At 35.0% G+C, this 27,750-nt stretch overlaps 2 protein-coding genes across 2 annotated transcripts; one reads left to right on the top strand and one right to left on the bottom strand.

Annotated features, from left to right (window-relative positions):
* The first annotated feature begins 1,465 nt into the window (after window positions 1-1,465).
* On the top strand, window positions 1,466-27,227 carry LOC125653319 (guanine nucleotide-binding protein-like 3 homolog). The gene is made up of 17 exons (XM_048882742.2): window positions 1,466-1,595; window positions 3,125-3,177; window positions 4,451-4,511; window positions 7,228-7,310; window positions 7,450-7,578; window positions 7,736-7,825; window positions 7,948-8,083; window positions 9,052-9,155; window positions 13,021-13,165; window positions 13,522-13,609; window positions 13,820-13,931; window positions 16,279-16,344; window positions 18,618-18,760; window positions 20,446-20,576; window positions 20,684-20,847; window positions 26,420-26,594; window positions 27,112-27,227. The coding sequence occupies exons 1-17, from the start codon at window positions 1,574-1,576 to the stop codon at window positions 27,201-27,203; spliced, it is 1,794 nt and encodes a 597-aa protein (XP_048738699.2). The 5' UTR covers window positions 1,466-1,573; the 3' UTR covers window positions 27,204-27,227.
* Window positions 21,510-25,596, bottom strand: LOC125654155 (protein lin-41-like). Its single transcript, XM_048883952.2, has 2 exons — window positions 25,420-25,596; window positions 21,510-25,048 (listed from the first exon to the last, which is right to left on the bottom strand). Exon 2 carries the CDS (start codon window positions 24,961-24,963, stop codon window positions 23,269-23,271), a length of 1,695 nt encoding a protein of 564 aa, XP_048739909.2. The 5' UTR covers window positions 24,964-25,048; window positions 25,420-25,596; the 3' UTR covers window positions 21,510-23,268.
* Window positions 27,228-27,750: the final 523 nt, after the last annotated feature.

Genomic DNA, 27,750 nt, shown 5'->3' with positions numbered 1-27,750 from the left:
GATAAAGACCCTCTTTGCTCAAAGCGCCGAGCATAGGCCTAAATTTTGCAGCCTTTCACCGACAATGGTGACGTCTCCGTATTCATGAGTGAAATATTCTCGAGAAGGACGTTAAACAATATACAATCAATCAATCATTATTCCTCGTGTATATGATTGGCGCATACACAATAGCCTATAGTCCTAAAGTTGTGAGAAATGGGACCCCGGGGTAGATTGCTAGCGTCGTACTACTTAATATAGAATAGCAATACATGTTCTGTACCACGCAATGCACGTTTTTCCAACCAAGCTTCGACTAAATATCTTTCTTTTCCGTGACGTTGCATGGGAAAATTACTGTCCGTAAAGCCACGTGGTAAAATTTTTCATGGAACCCGTTGATATGAAATAGCTCAATTTCAATGCAAAACTTTGGTATTGCAAATTCTCTTTGTTATAAAGGTTTATTTTCCAATTGTTTTCACATCATGATGTCAATGTATTATGCCTAGATATATTTTAAGCTTTGTGTACCCTCAAAAGTAATAACAGCAAGTAATTTCATTACGTTTGTGTTCTTTCTTTTAATATTATATCCAAATTTGAAAAGGAAAAAGTGCACATGTACTTAGCCTGCTACCACTATTTAAAAAAAAAAGATGCATCGTTTGAAACCCATGGGGTGATATCGTACAAGTAATTAAGGTACGGTCCTAGAAGAATATTTCAGCGAAAATTGGAAATTCACAATGAATGGGTAGCTAGGTGGGTGTTAAAACTACAAGAAATTTACTTTGGCGAGCCCGATTCTCCTAAATTATCATTGTTGTTGTACATTTATAAAGCGCCTTACATAATCAACACAATTACCGCTAAATTAAGCAATTTGCATGTAAAACAAAGGAAAATAGATACATTAAAAACAAACATGGGATAAAACTACAGTGAGGTTAATTATATATACATGTAGTAACTAAGAGCAGGCAAAACTATAGAAGAATATTCAAGCTAGAAGTTTATGATCATAAGAATGGGATTTTTTAAAGGTATAATCGTTCTCTTCAATACTCTATATATGGATACGAATTTGGTAGTGATTTTTTCTAATAAGTAACACTATCAGGGGAGAATCCAGTTATTGAGGTTAGATGGAGGGGGGGGGGGCAACTTTCTGAGGCAGAGGATCTGGGGGATGTCTTGAGGCCCCCAGTTAGACCAGGGCGGAGCCCTAGTTAGGGCCCAGGGGGCAATGCTTCGGATTTTACAGATTTTATGGGGCTTGAAATATGTCTCCTATGTAGTCATTTTTACTATTTTCTGTCATTTTTAATAAGGTGAAATTAATAAAATGACGCAAATTCTAAAGGTTTTTGGAAAAAATTCAAATTATTCCAATTAAAGTAGATGTGGTGCTAGAAAGAAGAAAATGTCGATGCGAACTACTTTTACACTGACCTTGTCGTAGTCAAACAAACGCTTTTCTGCTATAAAAAAATCAAGCTAATCCAGAAAGATATATACACATTGATTATTTTCACGTGTTGTGTGAAAAATTCTGTCTTGAGGTCTTCTAACTAAACCAAACGTGAAAATGCCGAACAAGAAATTTCTAAGTAAGTAATTTATATCTCATGCGACATCCAGGGTTATTTTGGAGTGAGGTTATATGAATTCAAAGATTAAGAATAATACCGTTTGAGCGAGCGCAGAGCTCTACGTATATGTATGTTCAGCACAATCTTTTTATTAAGCTGTATAGCTTTATTAAGCTATAGGACTCTAGCTTTATATAGCTATTTAAAATAGCTTGAGTTAGGTATTTCAAATCTTTTATGAAATCAATTTCTAACATCCATACAACAGGTTGTAAAAAAAAGAAATCTTTCTTTTATAAGGCCAATTAAAATTAATTGATAGACTATCATCTCAGCCCCCCCCCCCCCCCAAAAAAGGGCCCACCCCGATTTTTTTTTTGATTTTCGCAAAAATTACGATTTCAAACAAACTTGCTTCCCAGTGACATGAGTGAATGATTAAAGTCGCAGAATGTTGGTTTTATATCTTCTATCAATGATTCTTTGAATGTTAACTTGATTAATACTTTGTGTGATGCCTTTTGTTATTAATGTTTTTCTCTCGGGAAATAAAAATTAAAAGATAAAATCCTCCCACCCGCCCCATATTTTTTGTGACACTCAATGATAATCTACTAATTAAGTTGAATTGGCTTAAACTACGTCCCTTGCTACAGGGTTTTGACACAAACTGAGCAAACTGGTATATATAGTATATAGTGAAAAGGGAGCTAACAAAGCAGTTAAAAATTCTCGGTTGCATGCTTCAAACTCTCAAAACTTTGGTATTAATCGTGATAATGTATAAAAAGTTTTCCCAGTTGAAAGCCAGAATATTGTTCTGTTTTGTAATACATAAATCGTTTACCTGACTCAGTGTGCGAAACTAACTTTAAAGTCCTATAGACTTTAGGTCCATAGTCATTTTATTTCCTATAGACCACAACAAATTCCTATAGACCGAAATTTATCATGCAATATTCATTGTTATTTGAAAATAAATAATGGACACAAATTCGGTTTGGTAATTTGTTCATAGTTTAATTATATTCTTTTTCAATTTCATGCACATCAAGCTTTTCAATTAGAATTTCGTTTTCTTTTTCATTTTGTTCCAGCTCAGTTTCACTGCCTGATTCTTCATCTAAGTCACATTTACTACTTTTCATTTTCTCATGATTTTCTGCTACTTTAGCCTTGCTGGAACTTGTTGTACTGACTGCTTTCTGTTTCATTCAAGTGCGTGCACCCCCTTCCACATATTTTTAAAACCGTTCAAAAGGGACATTCCGAATTTGCACGAAAATGGTGTACATTGTAGTAAATATCAAATTGACATGTGGGGGTAACGTTTTTACACTAGAAAGTACATGTGGTTCTCCTTTTAACTGAATTATAAATCTTGACTTTCTGCACATCAATGCTACAGTGAGTGATCTAAGTACGAGTTTATAGATCAGCAGAGGTTAATAAAACATCCACAGTGTCAAAAATAATGAACACAACCTAACTATTCAACAAGAATTATAAACACATTCTAATGATTCGTCTGAATTTTTTTTTTTCAGATAAGAAAAGTAAAAGAGTGTCTGCTGCAAAGAGATACAAGGTTGAGAAAATGGTAGGTCACTTTTCTTTCCAACTTCCGAATATATCTGGAAAAAGAATAGCCAAACTGATCATTCAGTTTACAAAAGATTGAGTAAAGAACAGGGTATGATTGTATACATAAAAAGGCCCCAAAAATTTCTCACTATAAAGTGTGTCTGGAATTAACCTTAATCAGCATTTTAAGAAAGTGAAATATGTGCCAGGTATACTATGTCAACAAAATCAGAAAGATATTCCTAATTGGATAGCATTATGACATCATGAATAAGACATTTCCCGCCTTTTTTCAAAATAAGCCTGAAAACTGTCAAATGTCACACAGATTGTAGCTCAGAAAAAGAAAAAAATTAAAATGATATATATTGTGTATTATTTTAAGATGAAACCCATACTTGAATATGAATTTGCACGACGCATGTGCTGTATGTTTTCTGAAAGGAAAACCACCATAATTTGTGGATATTTTCATTGAAAATGGCATTTTTGCAATTTTATGCCAACTTCTAGCTCTCGTCATATGACACAAATCATTTTGCTGATCAAAATGTGCGGATTTTGAGTTTGCTAATCCATTCATTATTTGAATGCCAGGGTTTGAGCTCCAAGTGAAATCATAGATATTTTGGGCCAAATGACTTTAGAAACTGTACCTACTTCTTTACTCTAGGTACAACAAACATGTTAACCCTCTTGATTTAAGTGAGGGTGATGATCTCCCAATTATAAGCATGATAATTAAGCTTAACCTTCTGCAAAGGCTGCTACTTTAACCCTATACAGCTTAGGCAGACTATCTAAAACTGGACTTCATCTTCTACGACACCAACATCACATTTATCGTACACTTTAATATGTATAAACGTTCATCTGCCATTTACTGATGTATCAACCAATCTTAATTTCAAAATTTTCAGTGTATGATGTGAAAATGTCAGCTTTGTTAGTGGTTCTGTGTTCATCAGAAAGGAATAGGAGATCGAGATTTCCCCCATTTTATCACTAAATTGATTTGACTGCTAAAGCAACGTACACATGTACATGAATGGGTTTTTTCTTAAACATGTGAAATACCAGAATATTTGATCTTAAGTTAATAATGTAATGAATGAAAAAGAAATTCTCCAACAAATCTGTATTCTGTGTGGGATGTTGACATGTTGTACATATACCTGGGTATACTTCTGTATTAGTCCTAACAGAGACCCATTTTGTTTATCTATTTGTTTCTTATGTTTCTAAAAATATCTATCATCTTTTTAAGTGCTTGGTATCAATCATTACAGGTTCGACAGCATAATAAAAAGGTCAAGAAAGAAGCAAAAAAGAACCCTAACAAATTTGTCAGTGAGTATGGATACATAATTGTTTAATGAATGTACTTAGTTGATTAATTTATAGATGAATTTTGTGCCATTCAGATAAATACCAAAAATCATCATTTGTCATAATTACGTCTCCCCTCTTTCAGGGGGAGTCATTGTTTTTGTCCGTCTGTATCGTCTGTCTGTCACAAAATCTTGTGAACGCTTCTCCTCCTATATGGCTTATCTGATAGACTTGAAACTTTGTACAATGCTTCATTGCCATTTGTAGATTTGCATATTGGTGGGACAGGAGGATCCAAATATTTTCCTAAAAGTTTTAGTGGATCTAAGAGGGGTGGAGGAAGTAAAATAGCTTGTGAACACTTCTCCTATATGGCTTATCAGACTTGAAATTTTGTACAATACTTCCATGTGTAAATTGCAGGGGCATGAGGATTCAGTAGTTGTCCTTAAAGTTATAGTGGATCTGAGAGGTGGAGGGTGTAAAATAATTTGTGAACACTTCTCCTATGTGGTTTATCAGAGTTCATAATGTCCATGTTCCAGCTCATGCTTTCTCCTCCATACCATGCAGTACATTAAGGGTAGCAACCACCACCCATTTTTTAAAAATTACCCCAAACAATAAAAATCAGGTGCAATTACCAATTTTGGGTATGCTGATTTCAAATCTGGATTCCTTTTACTCCAATTTCTTATAGAAAATGAGGTATAGTGTCTTAAACACCCCTACCGTCAGGTTGCCAAAAACGGAAAATGTTTCATTTTGCATCAAAAAGTGACCCAACTTTATTTCTTGAAACACCATTACCCAAAACAATAAAAAGCAGGTGTAATTACCAATTTTGAGTATGCTGAATCCAATTCTGAATTCCTTTTACTCCACTTCCTTACAGAAAATGAGGTATAGTGTCTTAAACACCCCTACCGTCAGGTTGTCAAAAATTGAAAATGTTCCATTTCACATTAAAAAGTGACCTGAAAGTTATTTCTTGAAATAAGGCATACAACATAAAAGGAAAACAATTAATACTAAATTGTTCCATGAACATTCTTAGTTGTTTTGGAAAGAATATATCTCACCTCTGGACTTCACAGATACAGGAAAGGAAGAGGAATACGGAGCGGATCAACGCTCTTAAATTTAATCAGATTGGGCCATAGCCTAATGAACTGATGAACAGGAGCAAAAGTAATATCAATAGGAAAACTGATTTATTAAACATCAGCAAGTCTTTTCCGAGAACTTCTTGTAGAGCTGTCCGGGGGGGGGGGGGGGGGGGGGGGTTGCTGAGTTGCATCATTATCAGAATTTACCAAAACAGTGGACTCTCTGGCCAGTCTGGGGGCTGAGCTAGTTGCATCAGAATTGACAGAAGCAGAATTCTCTGGCCAGTAGGGGGGCTGAATGGTATCAGAATCTATTGTTTATTTATTTTTATTTTTTCAAAATTCAGAAATTTAAAAACTGCATGATCAGATTTTTTTGTAACACTAATAATTAATGTCACTTTATTACGATGACTCTTCAAGTACAAACCATGATATTAAAAAAAAATGGAATGAAATGATAGATAAATAAATAAATAAAATATTTGTAAGTTACTTTATTTATCCAGGGACCTATATACTAACTAGTATATAGGCCCCTGATTTATCTGTAAGTAAGTCACTAATTAAGAAAATTGCATCATCTGTAGCTTATGACCCCTTTTGCCTTGCCTTGTAATTAATATTGTTGAAAATTTGGCAAATAGCATTTTTAACCCCCCAGTCCATACCCCACTTTTCTTTAAACGCTAAAAATCCAGCTAATTCAGTGAGGAAGAAATGTCACTACCATATTTTGATTTTCCTCTAGACTATATCAAATTAAATACCGCACTGCTATCAGTCACAGATTGACACTGGTAGGGGTATGGGGACCTGGTCTGTGAGTGTGATGGAAAAGATTCTGATGAAAATAAAGATTCACTCATCATTCAGAAATGTATAAACATTGTATTAATGTATACCATCGGTACGTTGTGAGTACGTTAATAATGGGAGTTATCTTTCCCTGGATATCTAAATCAATCAAATACTATATGAACACGGGCAATTATCGTCCATGTTTGACCTCAGTATAATTTATTCATGCATAAAATGTATTAATATGTCACTCTTTGTTGCATATTTCACCGTTAAGTAAATGTTTACATATACTTGCTCTGCTTAATCGCTTCAATCTCAAAGGGATTTTTTGGAATGTGCCTAATCACGTGAGATATGCTATATATAGCTATTTTAGATCCGAACGATCAACTTCGCATCATTCGTAGGCTCTAGGTTTATCCATCTAGCCCGTAAAAAATAGGGTGGAACCTCATCCCACTTTTCCTGTAGAAATAAAAATAGAACATGACGTGCCACCTAGCGAGCGTGGTTGTTGCTATTAAGGGGATGAGGTTTCATTTGGAGCACTTCCAATTTGGGGAGCTGGGGAGACATTTTTTTTTCATAAAAACAATCTCTAGTTTTTTTCTTCTTTCTCTTGAGTTGCTGAATCATCAACTTCACAAACTTAGAAATCAGAATACAAAAGAAAATTTTCTGATTGCTATATGGATTTGCATTGTTGGACTATATGAATGTGTCATAGGATGTGCTTTTAAATGGTTCAGTTGTATGTTGATAAATATTAAAACATATCTTTATATTTTAAATGTAATGAGGTGGTGTTTTTGTCACTGTAGAGAAAAGAAAAGACCCAGGTATTCCAAACAGTTTGCCATTCAAAGAAACCATTTTACGAGAAGCTGAAGAACGTAAAAGAAAGGTGCTTCTTTATAATGCCTATAGCATTGAATTCTTTATCATGTTTATAGTATTGAATTCTTTATCATGTTGAATTCCATACAAACTCTGTGAAGAAATTCAACTTTATTTAATTCTTTTTGATTTTGTGACATACATAGATAGAAGAGGAACGAGAAAAGCAAAAACAAAGGAGAAAGAGGGAAAGAGAAAAGCTTCAAAATAAAAAACGGAATTTAGAGTCCCTGGTAAAGGATGTTGAAAAGAAGACGCATGCATTTGAAAAGAAGGTAAAAGATAGGCGTAGTAGTGATGTACATCATGGATATATATAGAGGGGGTGGGGGGGGGGGGGGGGTGGGGGGGGGGGGTGTTGCATTCATTCAGAACCAGTAATTATACTGTTACATGAATTGTATTAAAATGCAGAAATTTTGTAAATTTTAGAAGAATGTTGGTGGATCTTCTGTCCAACAATTTTCAGGAGGCAAAGCTGTGGAAACCTCTTTGAAAGCCTACTATAAAGAGTTCAAAAAGGTTAGGAGATACTTCAAAAGGTTTATTTTTATACCTCGTGCATGGATATTGTTGTGTAGTTACCATGAATTGAAAGGCAGGTGCCCAGTTGGAATATGTATATTTATGTTTTATACCTATAGGTTGTAGATGCTGCTGACGTCATTCTTGAATTATTAGATGCTCGGGACCCTCTCGGCAGTCGATGTTCACAAATGGAGGATGCTATTATCAGCAGTGGAACCAACAAAAAACTGGTTCTTGTACTAAATAAAATAGGTCAGTCTAGTCACACTGTTGCATTGCTATGAATTTAGTGTTTTACAGACAGGAATAAATGAATTCTTAAACTTAATAGTTGACTCATATTGGGCTGTCATGGTTGCAAAAAAAATTCCGAGTTGGGTCGGTTCAGGATTTAATTTGGGTTCAGGTCTATATACATATATACTTATGTTAAAATAAAAAAAAAATTGTTGGTTTTTTGTTGTTGTCACAATTACTCATGGACGCAGATTGTGATTTAGACTTGACGTCCATACTAGAAACAGCATTGCCACTTCTACTGGTTTCCATTCCTTTCAATATAAATGATGATATTGATCCTGTTGCATATTTTAAATGAGCCTGACATACATGTATCTTACATATTGTCACAGTTCTGTCCACGATGCCATGATTTTACAATAAATCGGGCCACATTTTAGAATGCGACGACATTTATAAATGGATTCTATCATATAAACCAGACCTCAACCAAAATCTGGAAAAATGGAACTAAACCTGACCCGAACCAGTTTTCAGTTATTTCGGGTACCCGTTGCAGCCCTACAAAAAAATCAAATTTTGTTGTTGTAATTATGACTGAAACTATTTGGGAAGGAAGTGGTATAACAGCACATCTTGAAATACACATGTACTGTATAGTCACTTAATGTTCTGAAGGAGTGAAATGCTCATAGTTATAAAAAAAAAAAATGAGTGTTGGTGGGGTTGGAATAGTTCATATAATCCTGTTCTCAGAGGATAACTGAATTCAAGGGTAAACCATGCCATTGAATCACATTACTTGCCAATTGATGATTTTACAGTATTATGATGTAACAGAACCATTTATTATTATTTAAAAGCACATCGGAAAAGTATATATTTGACAATGAAAATACTTGGTCCTTTGTACAGTCAATGAACAATGCTGAACATTTGAAATGGATTTATTTAGATTACATGTATTTTTCACCTTACAGATTTAATTCCAAAGGAAAATGTAGAAGATTGGTTGAAGTATCTGAGGAATGAGTTTCCGACCGTGGCTTTTAAGGCTTCCACTCAGACACAGAATGATAACCTGGTAAGATGATTAGTATATGTGCACAGTTAGATATGGTTATGTGAGTTTGTGATTGATTTTTTGTTCTCTATTTTCCATACCATGAAGTTCACCTAATTATGCACCAGACATTTGAGGTTTAGGTATATTTTGATTGCTTAGTGTGTATATATATCACTAACTTTAACATTGGTTATAACATTTGACCTCTACAAAGTAATGACTTTGTACTTGAACTGACAGGTGAAGATCAACTTTTTAGATCAAACTTAAGTTTGCAACGTTCGGGGGCATAGTGTTTCACAGTTTACCTTGCTTCAGTAAAAGCCTGAAAAATGTTTAAATCAATGCTAGTCAGTGTTCTGGAAAAGACACAAATGCAGTAATTAAAATCCAACCGCAAGCTTCATTCCTCAGTAATCAAAATCCAACCGCAAGCTTCAGCCCTCAGTAAGTGAAATACAACCGCAGTCTTCATTCCTCAGTAAGTAAAATACAACCGCAGGATTCAGCCCTTAAATGTCCATACATCATCATTCTAACTGTAAAAAAAAAAATTCATTTCTATTACTTGTACCATTTTTTTAAAACAAAAGAATTGGCTTGTTGATTTTGAATTATAAGTAAATTCTTCTCATCCGTTAGTGAAAACATCAACATATTTTGATATACAGGTGTAGTTACACTGATAGTTATAAATGTAAATTACTTTTTTTCGCAGTGCTTTCTTTCTACAAGATATTGACTTTACACTTCTTTGTGAGACATATCTTTAACATTTGTTGAATTGTCTTGTTGATATGAAAAAAACTACGAGTCCTCCCATTTCTTGTAATACATCTACAGTCCTCCCATTTCTTGTAATACAACCAGTGTCCTCCCATTTCTTGTAATACAACTAGTGTCCTCCCATTTCTTGTAATACAACCAGTGTCCTCCCATTTCTTGTAATACAAGTAGGGTCCTCCCATTTCTTGTAATACAACTAGCTCTGTGAAAATTAGTAATAATCGCGTGGTGGTTCTTTGACTGTATATATGTTAAATTTCATGAATTGTTCAGTATGTTCTCTGTTGTTTACATGTCGACACCTTCTACAGCCAAGATTATTTTACATATGAAAATTCAATATTGATAGTGCAATCCATGTCTGACCCCATGTAGTCTTGATGTTCCTGGAATCTAAAATGAAAGTCATAATATTCTTAAAACAGGCACAGGCTACTCTGATTTAGGTACTGAATATTTGCTGTATTGCAAATATATATACAGTGGAGCCTCGTTTATCCGGACACTTTGGTTTCCAGCAAAATCGTCCGGATAAATGAAGCATCTGGATAACTGAATCACATATTTTTTATCTTTACATAAGTAACCGGTATGCTTACTTTATTGATGCATACATGTAGTGAATTAAACACATTCTATCATGGGATTTAACCATTTGCATTAGAGCTATTCCAGAAATAAATACATGGGGGGGGGGGGGGGTCGGGAGGCACCTTTTGTATGTACCAAGCACCCATAAAAAAAAATAAAAAATTACCCCATGACCCATCAAATTAATAAACCCATTTTACAATGACCCATCTAATAAAAAAAAAAAACTAACCAGACCCACCACAAAAATATTTTTAAAAATGAAAACGGTACAAATCTCGCAAGGTTTTCGGGACAAACATTCTAGTCGATGACGCGGTAATGCCTGTGCGACATTGTATCACAGTAGTTCTGAAGAAATGATGTCACATCAACAATCAAAGGCATCTATGGCGGGAATGTTGGAAAGATTGGGAGTCCAAACGATGCTATTATCATGAAATGGGTATGGATATGTTTTTCCACGAATCGTTCGTCTTCTAATGGAGCCCGCGCCCGGAGACCTCTATATCACCATCACACCGACTGATAAATATAACGCATCGGTACCCTCGTATAAATCAACTAAGGTTTGCCTATTTTTATTAGAAAACGGAATACCTATTGGTTTCAAAATATTCCCAAAATCGATGCACTGTAAACTAATAATCTACAGAACAGAGTTCGCCGCCATCACGTCCAAAGGGACCCTATTAAACACGCCTCTAATTTGAAGAGTGCCGTAATGGAAAGTTATGCGCTGCAAAGCAATCTCTCACCAGAGGGCGTATTACGCTGCGCTACAACACCTTTGTCAACGTCTAAATGTCAAGATTCTTGGCAAAACTTACCTATACCTATAGCATCATGGATAATAATTTTATAAGTTTAAGTTTTATGCTTTAAATCTTAAAGTAGGTTCACAAAAATAACGAATTCCATGATTATACTAGTATTATTGAATGAATGAATATTTATATAAACCTTCTAATTCGCTCAGGTGTCTCATATTTACCATCTTCTGATTTTAAAAAATTCAGAGAAGTGTTTGATTTGCTCAGATATAATCATTACAGTTCGATATGCTAAGTTAGTTTTTGTACATTTTGATATAACTTTTTAGACGTTGACAGAGGTATTAGTGGAGCGTAGCGGGAACGATAACTCTGGATAGAGATTGGCTGCAAAGAGCGACAACTCGAATAGTTCTATGTTACTTTCGATTTCGAAAGCATGTTTTCAATTTTCCCTCCGACGTTTTGTAACCAACACGACAAGAGCGACAATAAAAATATTCTGAAAACTCAACACCCACGTGGCACAAAATAAAACAATAGAAACTACCCACTACCCATAATAAATATTTCATTAACAATCCCACCACGGATCAATTAAAATATGAAAAAATACGACCACCCACACACAAAAATATCATTTGCCGCCCGACCCCCCCATTTGATCATTTCTGGAACAGCCCTTAGTAAATAAATCATGATAATGTTAACATTTACATGAAACGTGAAGATAACGAACAGTGATCAATCTCATAACTCCTATGAGCAATACATTTCAAAGCTCTAAAATTGAAATATACGAGTGCAGTTTATTTGCCTATGCTTACATTGTACATGTATATATTAGCACTACAAACAAATATATAAACCTGTGTACCGTATGCACTAAAACAAATAATGAAGCACTATATGTAACTGTGAATAAATAAATCATTAGTAACTAACATAATAATTTACACTTCAATCATTTCATCACACTTTTACTTCTTAAAGAGGCCGGCCATTTCCATCTGTCACGATTCACGGGTTCGGCGTGACACACATCACACAACACCTAAATAAAGGGAGGTGTTGACGAGGTACAGGTAATCGCTTCAATTAGCCAGTTTGGCTTGTTTTCTTTATAATTTATGCCTTGCTAAAATTGTCCGACAGACCTTCTCTCAAAAAAATTACTGTCCGGATTAACGGTACAATTTTCAATGCATTTTAACGTTTTGTAGTAAAAAATGACCGTCCGGATCCGGACCGCGAATTTCCTGATTAATGATGCAAACTAACGTATAAAAATTCCGTTCCCTAGAAAAATCGTCCGGAAGGTGAAGCATCCGGATTAATGGCGTCCGGATTACAGAGGCTCCACTGTATATATATATATATATATATATATATATTTTTTCCTCTGGAAACGTGGGTTTATTTTAAACTGCGTATTATATATACGTTCCAGATGGTCAGCTTTCAGTTATGTATCTGGTTATGTGTATAGTGCAGTGTACTGTATGCAAACTTTGCAATAATATGGAAGCTTTAATTCTTTTTAGAAAAAACTTGTATAACTGTATACAAGTAAGTTACTTATCCATGAGAACTTTATTTTGGCATTAAGAATATCGTGCATAATTACATGTAAGTAAAGTTCTTGTGAATATACACGAGTATGGTGATTTACAATAGCGTAGAAAAATGGAATACAATATAACTACATAAGCATAATCATGAATTTCTTGTAGAGTCAAACCAAGGTTTCGCTGAAGCATGCTAGTGAAGACCTGCTGAAGTCTAGTCACTGTATTGGGGCTGATCTTCTGATGAAATTACTGGGGAGTTACTGCAGAAACCAGAACATTAAAACAGCCATTCGGGTTGGAGTAGTAGGTATGTTTTCATAAAATGTAAGATATCAGCTGGAATCTTTCAAATATGTAATCATCTGTATTTAAGGGCCTCTGTGGCCGAGTGGTTAGAGCATCGCGTTCAAAATCACATGGTCTCTCACCTCTGTTGGCGCGGGTTCGAATCCCACTCGCGTCGGTAGGTGAGAAAGTTTCCCAGTTTACTTTCGGAAGGTCGGTGGTCTCTTTCCAGGTACATTATATCTGGGTTCTCTCTCCCACCAATAAAAAACTGGACGCCACCAGATAACTGAAAAGTTGTTGAGTGTGGCGGAAAATATCAATCAATCAATCTGTATTTATGAATAGCACAGTTTACATTTTAATTTTTGTCTTCAGGATTGCCTAATACAGGAAAAAGTAGCTTAATCAACAGTCTTAAAAGGTCAAGGACATGTAATGTGGGAGCAATGCCAGGTGTCACCAAGTAAGAATTCCATACAAGCAATCTCTAAGTAAGAGTTTCATAAAAGCAATCTTTAAGACCACACATATTTTGTTCATAGTATTACTTGGTGTTTAATTATGAAAATGATAAAAATGATATTAAAAGATATTGTTTATAAAGAAATGATCTGTACACAATGGCCACTATTGGAAATAAGTTGGACTCTTTGTACCATGTTTTGTTGAGTAGATCCATGCAGGAGGTTCACCTAGATAAACACATCAAACTGCTGGACAGTCCTGGAGTGGTCATGACAGCAAGTTCATCAGACACGTCAGTCATTCTGAGAAACTGTGTCAAGGTTAGTCGTAACATAATGATGGCGTACAATTAAGGCTCACATGACTCTCTGAAGCATCAATACTGTCCTGGCGAACACAGTCAATGGGATTTTTAGTATGATACAGATTGTAGTATTTTCTTTTTGACATGATTTTAGGGATTTTTTTCCAATCTTGTTTAGAATTCAATAAATTTTCATTACCATATTCATAAAAATGGCTGAATTTTATAACATCAACAGAACATTGCTTTTGATAGAAAGGGAGCTAGTAACAGTTATTGCTTCATGAAATTTGACCTTTCAAAAATACTGAGTTATTTATTAATTTTGTTGATGGTATTTAGATAAATCATTTGTTTTGAAAAATGCTGTAAGAAAATGTTAGTGCAATGGTGTTTTGACACACAAGCATTAGGAACTTGTTACTGTCCAATGTTGTCTTTTACTGCTTTTAAACTAACGAGTGGATAATGCACCCAGTTTTAGATTAGATCATGTAAGGTAAGGCTAGGAGAAAATTAGATGAGTGCGAGAATTGTATACTGAAAATATATACTGAAAATGAATCTTATTGAAAAATAACCAAATTGAAGCAAACTGTACCTCTAGTATCATGAGATAATGCACGCCTAGTATCATGAGATAATGTACGTCTAGTATCATGAGATAATGTACGTCTAGTATCATGAGATAATGTACGTCTAGTATCATGAGATAATGTACCTCTAGTATCATGAGATAATGTACGTCTAGTATCATGAGATAATGTACGTCCAGTATCATGAGATAATGTACGTCTAGTATCATGAGATAATGTACTTCTAATAACATGAGATAATGTATGTCTAGTATCATGAGATAATGTACGTTTAGTATCATGAGATAATGTACCTCTAGTATCATGAGATAATGCACGCCTAGTATCATGAGATAATGTATGTCTAGTATCATGAGATAATGTACGTCTAGTATCATGAGATAATGTACCTCTAGTATCATGAGATTATGTACCTCTAGTATCATGAGATAATGTACGTCTAGTATCATGAGATAATGTACGTCTAGTATCATGAGATAATGTATGTCTAGTATCATGAGATAATGTATGTCTAGTATCATGAGATAATGTACGTCTAGTATCATGAGGTAATGTATGTCTAGTATCATGAGATAATGTACGTCTAGTATCATGAGATAATGTACGTCTAGTATCATGAGATAATATACGTCTAGTATCATGAGATAATGTATGTCTAGTATCATGAGATAATGTACCTCTAGTGTCGTGAGATAATGTACTTCTAATAACATGAGATAATGTATGTCTAGTATCATGAGATTATGTACGTCTAGTATCATGAGATAATGTACTTCTAATAACATGAGATAATGTATGTCTAGTATCATGAGATAATGTACCTCTAGTATCTTGAGATAATGTACGTCTAGTATCTTGAGATAATGTACGTCTAGTATCATGAGATAATGTACGTCTAGTATCATGAGATAATGTACGTCTAGTATCATGAGATAATGTACTTCTAATAACATGAGATAATGTATGTCTAGTATCATGAGATTATGTACGTCTAGTATCATGAGATAATGTATGTCTAGTATCATGAGATAATGTACGTCTAGTATCATGAGATAATGTACCTCTAGTGTCGTGAGATAATGTACGTCCAGTATCATGAGATAATGTACGTCTAGTATCATGAGATAATGTACGTCTAGTATCATGAGATAATGTACGTCTAGTATCATGAGATAATGTACCTCTAGTGTCGTGAGATAATGTACGTCTAGTATCATGAGATAATGTACGTCTAGTATCATGAGATAATGTACATCTAGTATCATGAGATAATGTACCTCTAGTGTCGTGAGATAATGTACGTCTAGTATCATGAGATAATGTACGTCTAGTATCATGAGATAATGTACGTCTAGTATCATGAAATAATGTACGTCTAGTATCATGAGATAATGTACTTCTAATAACATGAGATAATGTATGTCTAGTATCATGAGATTATGTACGTCTAGTATCATGAGATAATGTACTTCTAGTATCATGAGATAATGTACGTCTAGTATCATGAGATAATGTACGTCTAGTATCATGAGATAATGTACTTCTAATAACATGAGATAATGTACCTCTAGTGTCGTGAGATAATGTACGTCTAGTATCATGAGATGGGCATATCATTTCACTTCTAGTGAATTGTGATTTTAATTCATTTTTAATGAATCTGAGTGTGATTTGATTTCTACATGGTTTTAAAGTATTTGACTAAATATTGACCAGATATTTTAAACCAGAGTAAGCTTTATACATGTGCAACATTTCTAATTACAGCTCGAAAGTTTAGAAGATCCCATTGAGCCAGTGGAAGCCATTTTAAAGCGTTGCTCTAAAGAACAGGTACAATATGAATAAATAATAATACTGCTTGTATTTTATTTGGTGATCAAAGCTACAAACAGTTGGGGCGAGCACAGCCAGTGTATGTTTTCATGTGTAGATTTATCCATAGCAGGCATGTAGAATCAGGAAATTCTCAAGTCATGCAGACGTGTACGGACAGCTGTTAAAACATTCTAACATCTTGCAACACAACTTTAGACATTTGATCCGCGTATTCATTTAATGTGGGAAATATAATGCAGTTGATGTAAACAGTGCATTGTGACGTCATATTTAGCTTCGCTGTTATTAACAACTAAACATACGAGGTGTTAAACAATATCTTTCTCAAATCAAGTGTGTTCAATATGACTGAATGTGAACTGAATAAAATTCAGGAATACAGTTATGTTATGTTAATGATATCTTTATTTAGCACACATAATTGAATAGTCTTGGATTTTCCAAATCCAAATGAAAGTTTTTAGATTGACACCACGGATGTTTACATCATTTTGCCTTGCGTGGTTGAAAGGAAAGTACTGACATTGCTGCCACACATTCAGTTGGATGTTTATTTTTGAATTATGAAACAATTGGTATCTCTTTTTATACGCCCGTCTTAAGACGGGACGTATTATGGTATGGCGTTCATGTCCGTCCGTCTGTCTGTCCGTCTGTTAGCTTTTTCGTGTCCGACCCGTAACTTAAATACTACAAGGCCTAGAATCATCAAACTTTGTCTGTAGATACATCTTGGGTAGAAGGTGTGTCGCACATTAAAACCAGGTCACTGTGACTTTTCATTAAGAAGATATCCGTCTGTCTGTCCGTCTGTTAGCTTTTTCGTGTCCGACCCGTAACTTAAATACTACAAGGCCTAGAATCATCAAACTTTGTCTGTAGATACATCTTGGGTAGAAGGTGTGTCGCACATTAAAACCAGGTCACTGTGACTTTTCATTAAGAAGATATGGCCATATATGGCAAAAACTTGTCCGGCTCATAACTTGAAAACTATTAGACCTAGAATCACCAAAATTGGTCAACTAATGCATCTTAGGTAGAAGGTGTGTCACATCCTACTTTAAGGTCACTGTGACATTTAATTAAGGTGATATATAAAAAATGTTTTAATGGGTACAATCTATACTGTTAACAATATGTGACGGGCGTATCATGTGCCGTGGCGGTGCACTTTTTTTTACTGTGCACGCTATAAAATAATTTTTATCAAAAGATTCATCTGAAGGCATTTTTGATCCCATTTTAATAAGCTTTATACCATAAAACTAAGAAATGTACATTGTTTTTTAAAATAATTTTGGAATAAACCTTTACCTAACCATTGATTTATAAGCAAAGAATGTTATTTTATTATTTGTTAACCAATTTCTCTTTGTGTATCCTATGATGGATAGAACCAAATATTTTTGTTCAGTGTTTAAATCATAAACTCAGGCAATACACATTTTCCTAGTTGTCCAATAGTTCTTTCCCTTTGTGGAACTCTTACACACAGTAAGATGCAAAACATACTTTCGTCCACACGCAATGGGTACAAATGCTTATCGCTGCCTTCACATATTGTTTAAAGGATGATTATCAGACATCATGCAACCACCCAATTGTAGTAAATTATGATTATTTGATAATAAAATAGCTCAAACAAAAATCTATAATCGCCATCTTTCTTTGATGAAAGTATCACTTTGTAGAATAGGAAATGAAAAATAAATGAATATCTAATTTAATGGCATAATTCAAACAAATATTATTCTTCATCTGGTCAGTTTAATGTACACGTATACCAACGGCTGATATCAAGAAAATTTATGCTTTCAGAACTTTTATTCTTATTTACATAGCTAGTCTATAATATATGTAACTATACATTTTGTACCCACCCAAACGTTCAATAGAATACTGAATGTACCTCCATCACAGAAGAACTGATATCTTGGAACTTGCATATTGCACATCAGGAAGTTATCAATAAAACAATTTAGAAACTATAGAAAATACTTAATATTTATTAAGTTTGGATCAAAGATGGCTTCAAATGAAGATTATGAAGGAAAAAAAACCACAGTCACCATTTTATGTGAAAATCGTAATAAGAGAATTGTAGTATATTTGTTCACTGTACAGTGTATGTATGTCAAATGAAGGTATATGTAATATTAGTGAAATCCAGAGGTTAAATGGACTTGGACATGGTGGGGATATTTACAAACACATTTTGTTGGTTTCTGAGTGTATCGTTGACAGTCGTCTTTTTCATGATGCAGCTGATGCTCCATTTTAAAGTACCAGACTTCAAGGACACCAGTGAGTTTCTGTCTCTCTTGGCCAGACGCCAAGGGAAACTCCGTAAAGGTGGAATTCCTGACATCAACAAGGCGGCCAGAATGGTGCTTCAAGATTGGACATGGTTAGTTCATTCAATTTGTCTGGTTTTAAATCTCATTATTATCAGGTTGCCTGCTCATTCCCCTTTCCTTGTGAGTTTATCATAAATGTCATAGTTCTTATACAGTAAATTATAAAATGAGTTTAGAGGGTAAAATGTGAGACAAGATTATGTATGTACATGTATTATCTATGTCAGCATGTAAAGAATTAGCCAGAAACATAATCTATGTCAGCATGTAAAGAATTAATCAGAAACATAATCTATGTCAGCATGTAAAGAATTAGCCAGAAACATAATCAATGTCAGCATGTAAACAATTAACCAGAACCGTTATCCATGTCAGCATGTAAACAATTAGCCAGAGATCTATATTTAATTGATACAGAAGACGTTGTCCTTATTTGTGTGTGTGACACACCCTTTCGGAGTATCCATTATTTCTGTATACCCAATTCAGAAGCAGAAGGGAAGTAGAGAGGCCTGACAACACCCACCCCCACCCCCCACCCCCACGACTGCTCCACTCCCCTTTTTTTTCCACTTTTTATGATAGTACATGTAGTATTCAAAATTGGTAAGGATATAAGTTAAAAGTTTTAATCATCAGTTTTAACTTAAAACTGATGATTTAATGAATCGTGAAATCGCATTGAATTACAGTCGCTCATCCCCCTCCCTTGAATTAAATTTGTAAATTTCAGTCAAGAAATGTTTTTCCAGGTATTTTTTAATTGTTTAGTCCCAAACCACCTGTTCTTATTAGAATTTTAAATGTTCGACTTAAACATCGCATACCGGTATTATTATTTTTTTTTTTATCATTATATTGTATTAGACTTCTCCTTTAAACCCACCCCCCTCTTTTCCGAAAAATGGGGGGGGGGGGGGGGGTAAAAAAATCAAGTATTGTCCATAGTGCTCAGCCCTTTCGGGAAACCAGACAGAAAATAAAATTATAAAACTAGCATTTTCTTAATATGTCCTGTGCATGGCTTGAATGTCTTTACCTTTATCATCTTTATATATGCCAGTGATGCCTTGTAAATTTGTGGCAAAAAAGGAGGCTCTAAATATGCGACAGCACTTTGAAAACGATGCTAATTGCCAACTGATCGAGTTATACACTGAAATCACCCAGTCGTGTCACTTAGAGAGAAACTGCTTTGACTGGAATAATGACAGAGAACATGTTATGTAGGAGTTACATATTGAACTACACCTGTTCACCTGCTTCATTGCCTCCCTAACAAGATTCATTGACAAGTGTTATATGAGGGAAAAGTACGCAATCGGTATAGCCGTAGTAGGTGGCATCACTTGTATCACAGTCCAATATTGAATTTGCCGCTGGTGGCAAAGCTCTTATCCATATTCCAGCCATTTTTGCGTTCGCTATATGACGTCATGACATCATTACGATTATTATGACGTTATAAACTGACTTTTTTCAATCAATGAATATTTACTAAAATTGACAACTTTGAAAACAAAGCTGAGAAATGTTGACAATAAACTCAAATATACATGTACATTTGTATAAAGCACAAAACAATCTACATTTATTGAATAGTTTGTAATTCGATTGGCCCAGATTGGCCCGGTGGCACTCCCCATAGTTTGCAAATCGGCCCAAATCAGCCCTGTGGCACATAAGTGGTTAATTGTTTTCATTAACCTGAAACACCTTGTGTCTGTGTTTACAGTGGAAAGATAACGTACTACACACATCCTCCAGAAAAACAGTCCACCCACGTCAGTGCCGCCATTGTTCAGGAAATGAGTAAAGAATTCAATATTGATGACATTCTACAGGAGGAGCAGACTATATTGGAAGGTAGACGAGAGACATTAATGTTAACACCTCTCCTACAAGTAAGATGTTCCAAAATAAATGGATTTTATACACCGTGTTATTCAACTTTGAAATGGGTATTTAAACAGGTTTGAATCCCAAGATGTCCAATCATATTTTGGTTGACTCTCTTGGTCCTGCCAAGATGGCGATGTCTGAGGAAGAAATTAGAGAAAATGAGGATGAAGACATGGATGAAGAGGAAGATAGTGAGGAGGAAGATGAAGAACTTATGGAAGATGACACTGAAGAGGTAATAAATAGATCAATGCTTTTAAAAGAGTTATGGGTCTTTGTAGAAAGCTCTGGACATTGAATAAAGTGACCAATGAATAAAGATGATTGCTTTGGCAAATTGGACTGTATAGAGTGCAGGTCTTAAAGAGTGAGACTTCTCTCCAAAAGTCTGGCTCTAGAGTAAGGCTTCCCCAGAAGAGGTCCTACTCGGGAGGCAGACAGGACTAGAAGTTCCACATTGAGGCAGACAGGAAGTTCCACAAGGAGCTGGACTTCTGAAGGGGGAGATTCACTCTACAAATGATTCTAGAGTGAGACTTCCTTGAAATAAGTTCTGTTTTGGATCAAGAAAACACTCTGAGGTGGTCATCTCAACCCCAAAGGAAGAGGGGGAGGAGGTGTTTCTCACTACGATAGTTCTAGATAATTTATTCAAATTTTTTCATAATAACAGGGGTCGAAATTAGCGAGAAATACTCGCAAAATGCGAGTACATTTGAAAAATAGCTAGTAAAAATAATGGACACTCGAAAATCTTAGCGAGTGGTGATTTACAAACTATAATCGTATCGTATCCGTTTTATACGGTGATGCGCTATTCGCTTTTCTCAAACTTGCACTCTGAATCATACAAACGCTTACATGAACGACCGATTTCAATAACCGTTTTTATCCGGATTTTTCTTTTATGATTTTTTAAGAAACTCGGAGTCAAACAAATGCTTTAGAGATTGGACATCGCATATCGACATGTGCCACGAGTCCTGTTCACCTATAGGGGTGATTAAATTGAATAATTCCAAGTATGATGTTTTTGTTATTCATTTATCTACAAAAAAATATCGGAATCTATGTTTTACCAAGTCTTCCGGTAGTTATTTTTATCAGAATCATGAGAATGTCATTGTCATATTGAGGTCGGGTTGTAGTGACGACACGGGTGCATTTCTCACCGCGTAGACGATTATCAAAAAAGTCATAGGACTCGTGATCGTGCTGCTTATAAAACCACGAGTCCTGTATTCGCTTTAAAAAATCACTAGTGACAACCCTGATGTGGCATGAAATTGGAAGACTGGATCTAGACCTGCGGTAAACAAGTCGTGGATTAGACTGTTAGAGGTGCGATAATCAAGAGACCTAGACATTGCACCATATGACTTACGTAACTTAGTGTCTTGTCCAAACGCTGCCTGTTGACCCACTAGGCTCATTAATGATGGGGAAAATCACTGATTGAATATATATATATATAAAAAGAGCACTGCTTCATTATTTTCATTGTTTTCATTTTAGCCTGTGGATTTTTTACCCACAGGCTAAAATTAGCCTGTGGTAGAAAAAGTTAATTTCGACCCCTGTAATAAGCTCCCTTGAATATCTTGGTTTTTTTAGCTTTGCAGTTTTATACGGGTGTTGCTAAAACACAGAACGGAATGGAAAACGGAACAGAATTTAAAAATAAAAATGATTAATGTAGCAAAGATAACACCAAAAATCGGAAGAAAATGCTTTATTATGATTAAAATCTAAATTGTGGGAATTTGTTTACAAGTGGTAAAACAATTTTATCTTAAAATTCTGCATCACAAAATGATTTTAGCGAAGTTAAGCGTCTGTATAAGAATTTACAAAGCATTTTACAAGAATTTGGAAATGTCAGCATTGACAGATGTGTTGGCGAGCAGCGACACCTATGGGTAGAGAATGGAAAGAATACACATACTTTATATGCCCCCCACCCCCCCCCCCTCCCCCGGTGGCAAAACGCCATTAACGCACATTTACATGTCAATTTACACATAACACAGTGTATGTGTGTACCTACAACAGGGAGTGTTGTATGTATATAACAACGACAATCCATGATCTTATTAAGTCAGAAAGTTAAACATCTTGTGTTTGATATTATTTTTCAAGTAACAGAGACTTTGTGACTGCAGCACTCCAGTCCTAAATAGGGAGGACTTCTACCAGTTTATTTTTTTTAACTAGTAAATACTTGTATTTTAAATTTAGATTAATAATGAGATGACCTTTTAATTCCATTCAAGCATAAATTGTCTGTTAGTCTTTTAGCTATGTCATATCTGTTAATTTATCATACTATGGGTTGTAAACTTCACCCTAGTTTTCATTGGTTCTGTTTCAATCTTTTTTTCCTGCTGTATCTCTTCTGGTTCAACACTAATCCGCAGGATGTCAGTAAATGTAGGAACTTTCCCATAAACTCATCCCATATCCTTTATACACAACAGGCTCGTTCACTTTAAAATATGATGTGATACATAAATAAATGCATGGATTATACCAGGTGTAGAACTAAATAACGAATAAAAGCAAGTTCATTGTTGCACTGATTCTGTGAATCTGGATTTTGAATTTTTTTTTGGTTTCGTGATAATGAATAACATTGTAAGATTATTCAAGGTAAACATCACTGTAGGTATCTGTATTTGATGATTTTTCCACTCTTCTTTTTACTGTCGGCAACAAACAGATTGTCATTTGAATCAGTACTCAGTCCCCAAGGATAACTCAATCCACAGTCAATGAATCGGAGGAAATGTCCATCTTCATCTGTAATGTGGATACACTGGTTATCGTAATCAGATGTAAGAATATGACCCTGACTGTTTGTGGCAATTCCTACTGGGTAGAATGACTCATTCTTTGGAGCAGGCGCATGTCCAGTGTATCTGAATCGAAGTTTTCCCGCTGAATTGACCACTACTACTGCCCCTGAGCCATCAGCTGCACAGATATCCAGGTTTCTGTTCTCACTGATGTGTAAGTAAAATCCAGGGGAATACAGAGGTTTACTCTCGTCATCAAACTGAATGGTTTGTTTCTCTGCAAAGTCGGAGTAGTGGACAAGTTTTGTATGTTTGTTATCATCACTGTCCATTGTAACCAGGAGGTCTCCAGAGGAGGTGTGGCAGATGCTAACAGGTCTCCAGCTCTCTAATCTGATCACTTCCTCTATCTGTTCATTCTTGACAATATTTACAGTTCTCTCATCGTAATCAGAATAAACTAGGTCTCCATCGTATGTCAGAGCTATCTCCTCTGGTGTGTTTCCAGACTCTGTTCTCACAGACCGAAGTAGTGACACTGGATGGATTTTGAAGAGTTTCAAGAGGCTGTCTTTTCCTTTTGTCCAAATTTCCTCATTACTTTGGCAGACCTGGACATCGTAAAGATATTTATATCCAGTGTCTATGATTGTAACAATCTCTGGTTCATCAAGCAGCGATCTGACTGGAGGAAGGGGAACAGCTTCTGGGGATTTCTCTGCTTTTTTCATGAAGTACCCTTGCTCATCTGATGTAAAGGAAAGTTTTGTCAACATTCCAAATAATTCTGTGAGGTTTTCAGCTGAAATCTTTTGTGCCTTGAAGGCTGGAAAAGATGCAGTGAGTTTTGGAGGGAGACGTCTGTATTCTTCATTGAGCAATGTATGAGTCAAGACAAGGGAAGTGTCATTGGAGGCTAGTGTGTTCTTACATGTTTGTAATGTCTCCTGAAGTTTCATTGTTCTTTGACTGAATTCCTCTTGATGTTTTGTGAGAGCTTCTAAATGTGCAGCTTTCATTTCCTCAACTTCAGCTTTCATTTTGTCGACAAGTTTATTGATTTCTCGGTGCCACTTCTTCCCATGTTTTGTTACTGAATCAGAGACATACCCATATTCCTTTTCTAATTGACTCATTCGGATTTGCATGTAAGATGTAATGTTTCTGTGGGTGGGGATGATAATTTCCTCAAGTTCCTTTTGGTCTTTCTGAATGACAAGCTTCATGGAACTGAATATGTCTGCTATCAAAGAGAGCTGGTGATCTTTGTGTGTATTGCCAGAGATAACACACAGCAAGCAGACAGGAATTTTACAGTCCCTGCAGAAGGATTCGCACAGGCTGTCATAATGTGTGGTGCATCCTGGGAAAATAAGATTAGAAGCTCTGTCCTTGAGGTCGATGATTTTGTGAGGTTTTGAGTGACCAGTAGAAAGGTGTTCACCCACACAAGCCTTGCACAGCTTGACAAGGCATGTATCACAGTGCATTTGTACTACAGCACTCTCACACAGGTCACACTGTGTTACATCCAGGCCACTTGTGGAGGGATCCATGATATCTATTCAAAAGTTGCAGGATATATGGAGAAAATCGTTTGTTGGGATGATGATGAATGTCTTAATTATTCCATTAAGTTTTCTACAATGCAAAGATACCAATGTTAAGCAGTGATTGAAAATTCACATACATACACAACTTTGTAAAGAAAATATTTCTGAGGCCTTTTTTTTTTTTTTTTTTTTTTTTATATATTTTTAGGGGAATCGGCTAGGTACATGAAAATCATTGAATTTTTCTGAAACATACATTTATAGTGCTTGATTCAGAAATACATGGGTATGATATAAATGATAGAAGTTGAGATCACTAGGATACAATCCAGTTACTATGAAAACAATTCTCTAAACGATTTAGAAAATAAAAAGAATTTGGCTTTTAAATCTTTGTATGAATTTGCAATACTTTTATATTTTTACATTAATAATAAAGAATTTATCTCTATCTTTTACCTGTGTCCAAACAATCACATCTTCTCTTGACTACAATGAAATGTGACTGAAACTTACTGCAAGATACCTGGTTATCTACCTGTGACAGGTAACACCATACACACTAGGTACATCTCCATGTCCTCAATCTAAAGTCAAGCAAGCTTTACATAGTGTCATATTTATTGATAATATTTTTCTTATCTACCTCAGTTGTGGTATATATGTGTAAAGTTTTGATAATCAAATAGATAACAACTCCTAAAGAGGCTACATTTTTAAAAGTCATGTGATTTTAATAAACTTTAAGACAGATTGGTTTTCAGAAACAAATGGATATCATATGACTATAAAGATCAGAAAACCTCTTCTGGTTATTGTTGGTTTTTTTTTTTGTAATTAACTCTGTGGTAGAACCTGAAGTGTGTGATCTAACATATCTGTGCATCTGTCTCCACCTTTACAAGCTCCATACTGAGCAGGGTATAAAGACGTGTACAGTACTGGTACCTGTGAATATACCTGAAACATTGTTGCTGTATTGTCCACAGTATTTTATCTGGATGTCTTTTTAATGTACTTCATGATTATACCTGTAACTTAATTTTCATCCACAAAAATGTTCATTTACACACTTTTTAAAAGCTTACTAACATGGCCTATAGCAAATTGTGTCTACAAAGCTAGAAATGCATGTACAGTGTAGTTCTATTGAAGCAAAGTGACTGGTGAGTAGTGTGGCGTATGATATGAGCCTTTTGTACACATTTGATTGTTTAAAATTGTCATTGTACTATTGTTGAATACTTGTAGGTGCCCATTTGAAAATGTATCTCCCAAGTAACCCCCCCCCCCCCCCTACAATGTATGCTAAAGACAGAATGTTAGTCAGCTTTCAATACAAATCATGACTGTGTGATTTTAGTTGAGATACTTGTCAATATCCACACTTTAGTTTGTTTTCTATTACAAAATGCTCCAAATTAATTATTGGTGCTTTAAGTGAATTCATCTTTTGCAGTTGAAGGCAACTTCTGTGCCTCTGAGGTCAAGAAAAGCTTCCTCAAGGACATCATCTGTTAGCTCTGAAACAGCACAAAAACAGACAACCACAAGGCAGAAAGTTGGACTCAAGCAGTTAAACAAGGAAAGGAAAAAAGACTTCAAGAAGATGAAAAAACAACGGAAAAGAACAGGTCAGGAAAATACTTAAAGTGATCAGCACTGCTGAAAAATCCTATTTTATATTAGCCCCTCCCCCTTCCATTTTTTAAGCACACAATGATTACTATGCTGTATATTGTAAAAGGCCATATGAGATAGATTACTTACTCATTATTGGACTTTGGCTTTTATAGGCATTGCCTGTTGCCTAATCCTTATTATGCTATTCATAATAAAATACTATTTAAATTAAATAGATTACTTATTTAGAATTGAAACTGATTTCTTGACAGCTAACCCAATAGGTCTTTGAATTTGATAATTTACTCTTACAACAAATTATGGTGCATCTTCAATGAAATAAAAGTATTTTGAAAGCATGAGTAAGAATTTTATGGCATCTTTAAATTTTGAATGAGTTCATTTCTACCAGTGTTAGAGATTTTAAGCTTTGTAGCATTATATAAAGTGCTATGCATAAAGATTTCCAATGTTGAATCTAGCTGTGGCACAGCATATTTGAATTAAATCTCTGATATTTGATTTCAGATAAAGTTGCTGGAGAATTATCAGAAGCATTAACATCGGCCCTCAGTGCACAGAATGATGAAAATTATGATTTTAATGTTATGAAATTGTAAATAAATTGTTGATGTACTGATAAATGTGTTTTGTACAATATGCAGGTAATAGCATTAATTATCAAGTTTGTCCACTCCCATCTGTTATCTGTAAATCTTTCACATTCTCGACATATTTTAAAATAGCTGACTATCCCAACTCCATCCCAGCTTCGTAGAAATACTTTTAATAAACATAGCATAGAAAGTTGAAATTTGAAGTCTCTGTATAAATATAATGAAGATATAAGAACAAGACTAAGATGGGTCAAGAATGCGAAATACAAACCACTAATGCAGCATTGTCAAGACCGATAATTCCGGAAATCTCTTGCTATTATATTACTTAATATTTTTGCGTAGATTAATGTAAACATGTGTATAAATGTAAACATACTTGATCAATAGGAGTGACAGAGAATGAAATTCTTGGTTTAAGTAGAGTATAATGAAAACATGTGTTAAATCTAGGTACATATAACTATCACAATGCAGAAAATCTGATATATTTCTGTATCCTAATACTAAGAGAAGAAATAAATATGGCGGGAAAAGGACACATGCATGA

This window comes from Ostrea edulis, chromosome 7 (assembly GCF_947568905.1).
Source record: "Ostrea edulis chromosome 7, xbOstEdul1.1, whole genome shotgun sequence".
In the NCBI taxonomy this organism is placed as follows: Eukaryota; Metazoa; Mollusca; class Bivalvia; order Ostreida; family Ostreidae; genus Ostrea; species Ostrea edulis.
The sequence above is the reverse complement of the archived record's forward strand: the minus strand, read 5'-3'. Positions and strand labels throughout refer to the sequence as shown.

Excerpts from the sequence above, each read along its gene's own strand:
- LOC125653319 (XM_048882742.2), top strand. The coding sequence starts at position 1,574 with ATGCCGAACAAGAAATTTCTAA. Across the intron at positions 16,345-18,617 it reads AGCGTTGCTCTAAAGAACAG|CTGATGCTCCATTTTAAAGT; the intron begins GTACAATATGAA and ends TTCATGATGCAG. Across the intron at positions 20,848-26,419 it reads TGGAAGATGACACTGAAGAG|TTGAAGGCAACTTCTGTGCC; the intron begins GTAATAAATAGA and ends CATCTTTTGCAG.
- LOC125654155 (XM_048883952.2), bottom strand. The coding sequence starts at position 24,963 with ATGGATCCCTCCACAAGTGGCCTGGATGTAACACAGTGTGACCTGTGT.